Source organism: Sinocyclocheilus rhinocerous, unplaced genomic scaffold, assembly GCF_001515625.1.
Source record: "Sinocyclocheilus rhinocerous isolate Xijiao unplaced genomic scaffold, SAMN03320098_v1.1 scaffold706, whole genome shotgun sequence".
NCBI lineage: Eukaryota > Metazoa > Chordata > Actinopteri > Cypriniformes > Cyprinidae > Sinocyclocheilus > Sinocyclocheilus rhinocerous.
The window spans coordinates 320,243-323,359 of NW_015632479.1; the positions used below are offsets into that span (position 1 = coordinate 320,243).

At 31.8% G+C, this 3,117-nt stretch overlaps 1 protein-coding gene across 1 annotated transcript in view; it reads right to left on the reverse strand.

Moving 5' to 3' along the window:
* Positions 1 to 1,969: 1,969 nt before the first annotated feature.
* The window catches only part of LOC107742588 (canalicular multispecific organic anion transporter 2-like), a 36,923-nt gene continuing 35,775 nt past the window's right edge, over positions 1,970 to 3,117 (reverse strand). The window contains exon 24 of the mRNA XM_016555627.1: positions 1,970 to 2,549. Coding sequence (XP_016411113.1) covers positions 2,541 to 2,549 — 9 coding nt within the window. The 3' untranslated portion in view covers positions 1,970 to 2,540. The remainder of the gene's footprint in view (positions 2,550 to 3,117) is intronic.

Genomic DNA, 3,117 nt, shown 5'->3' on the forward strand with positions numbered 1-3,117 from the left:
AAAACAGCTGTTTTAGATTGTAATAATTAGTGCTGTAGTCAAGACCAAGACCAAACCAGCACTCCTGAAATTCATCTGAAAGATCCACATTTACTGCCTGAAAAATATCTAATATTTAATCATTTATGATGTTAACAAATAAATCAGACAATGCAATAAACCAGACAACAGCAATTTAGTGACATCCCTGCAGTTGTGGTCTTGAAATAAAATCCCGAGTCATTTTAGTCTGGGACCGAGATAAGACCAAGACCTTCAAAAAATGGTCTCGGTTACTACAACACTGGCAATAATATTTCAGAATTTTACTGTATTTGATCAAATAAATGTAGCCTTGGTGAGCAGAAGAGACGTATTTCAGAAGCATCGGTAGTGTAAAGCGTAAATATCTCTCTGAAGTCCTACTGCATGTTATTCGTGCATCAGAAGATGCAGTAATAACAAAATATGTGACCCTGGAGCACAAAAGCAGTGTTAAGTCGCTGGGGTATATTTGTAGCAATAGCCAACAATACATTGTATGGGTCAAAATTATAGATTTTTCTTTTATGCCAAAAATCATTAGGATATTAAGTAAAGATCATGTTCCATGAAGATATTTTGTAAATTTCCTACCGTAAATATATCAAAACCTAATTTTTGATTACATTTTAATGTCTGGCTGAACTATTTCTTTAACAGCGGGACACACCATCAATCCACCTCTTACTCGTGGACTCTTATTATGCCTCACATCCCCAGTTCGTTCATTAAAATAACTACATGCCAGGTACAAGTCCTGTCTGTTACAGTATGTGCGCTAGCATTAGTGCTGACAGCTACACTGTTAGTGTTAGAGGAGCGTACAGTATGAATGTGAATGGAGACTGGACTGATGAAATGATGAGATGCAGCACAGCAAAACATCCATGTTCAGTAGAAGACAAATAAATTCAATTCTACTCCTGCAAAGCTAACTCTACAGTAAACGGCTGTTCTTCACCCACCTTCAATACTTTTCAAAAGTAAGTGATCGTTCTCATATTATGAGTGATAATATGGAATATGACGTTTTGCACAAAGTGCTGCTGTCGCTACAGAAAATATACTGTTTACTATATGCCAAAATACTAAGAAATTCAGATACATTTTTAATAATAATAATAATAATTATTATTATTATTATTATTATACATTATTGCCATAATTTGTTCAATTATATAATAATAATATTAATAGTAGCAATAATATTAATTGATAAGCATTGATTATATTAATCATAATATTAAAAATAATAATGATAATTTATTGCAATATTTTATTAAATTATATAATAATAGTCATTAGTAGTAGTAGCAGCAGCAGCAGCATTATATAATTTAATAAATTTTTACAATAATAATAGAATTAATAATAATAATAGTTTAGTAAACGATACAGTAATAAACAATTAATATTAGTGGTAGTATCAGTATTACATAATTTAATAAATTACTGCTAAAATGTATTATTACTATTATAGTTGTTGTTAATATTAATAATAATCATTTATTGCAATAGCATAGTTATTTATATAATAATAACAATATTTTTTGTAGTAATTAATTAATTTTTATCCTAATAATAATAATATTATTATTATTAGTAGTAGTAGTAGTAATAGTATATGATTTAACAAATTATTGTAATAATTTATTATTTTTTTAAAAATAATAATAATAATAATAATAAATGATTGCAATATCAGTAAATAATAATATAATAGTAATAACCAACTTTAATAATAAATCAATTATATAATAGTAATAATAATTATCATCATTATTACAATTATTAGTAGCAGCAGCAGCAGTATTATATAATTTGATAAATTATTACAATAATTTATTATTATTATTGTCTTTCATATTCTTAATAATAGCAATAATAAATCTTAATAAATTATACACTAATAATAAAAGAACACCTTTCACTCAAATGACTGCACTGTTAATATAATTTACAATAATAATTAAATCTAAAGCACAAGGATTTGTGGTATACAGTAAGCTCTGTTACTGTACGCTGTCAGAAACTCAAGAAGGTGTTTCGGTAAAGAACAGCCACGACTAATCGATCAGAGAGACGAACCAGACCACACAGAGTCCAACTACAACACGAGGACAGTGATAATGCAGCTAGAACACAACAACAACAACAACAACAACACACGTTAGCATGCTGTATTAATGAGTTAGCAGACTTATTCCTATTTACCTGGACCCACCAATAGAGCAGCATTAACGGCACTATGACTATGAGGAACACCGGGGTGAGGGCAGAGCATACGATCAGCACATTTACTGTGTACCAGAAAGTGCGCATCCAGATATCAATATTCTCGGGAATGACAGAGTCTATCGTGTCCACGTCTTTGCTGAAGCGGTTCAAGATTCGCCCCGAGGGGGTGGCCTCGAAAAAGGCCTGCGGGGCCCTCAGAACGGCGCGGAGCATGTGGAGGTGCGTGGCGTGGGCCGCCTTCAGCATGCTGTACGCACGACACAGTAAACAGTTGGCCAGAATCAGCGCACCTGTTGAAGGGGCAGCACACGGGTTAGTCTCCTATATATTCTCTCTCGCTCACCGCTGCTTCAGACAAGCACTACTGTACTGTACGTCCTCATCTAGGAGAGAAACAGACTCGGAAAGCAGGAGTGTTTCTGCTGCGCTTCTGAGAAATTCAGCATTGAAAAGAATATAACATTCACATTTTACATAAAAAAAAATATGAAATTATATTTTGTAGCTTAGGTGTTCAAAAGCTTGCGGTTGGTAAGAAAGGATTTTAATTATTTTTATTTAATAAAGATGCATTAAATTGATCAAAAGTGACATTTATATTGTTACAGTAGATTTGTGTTTCAAATAAATGCTGTTCTTTTGAACTTTCTGTTCATCTGTGAATCTTGAAAAATAAAATGCATCAGTTTCCACAAAAATATTGTGCAGCACGACTGTTTTCAACATTGATAATAATCAGAAATGTTTCTAATAATCAGCCATTAAAAAACCTTGCTGAACCCAAACTTTTGAACAGTAGTGTAGTTTCATCTGGGAAGAATTTGATATGATATATTTGAGTTCATTTATATATATATA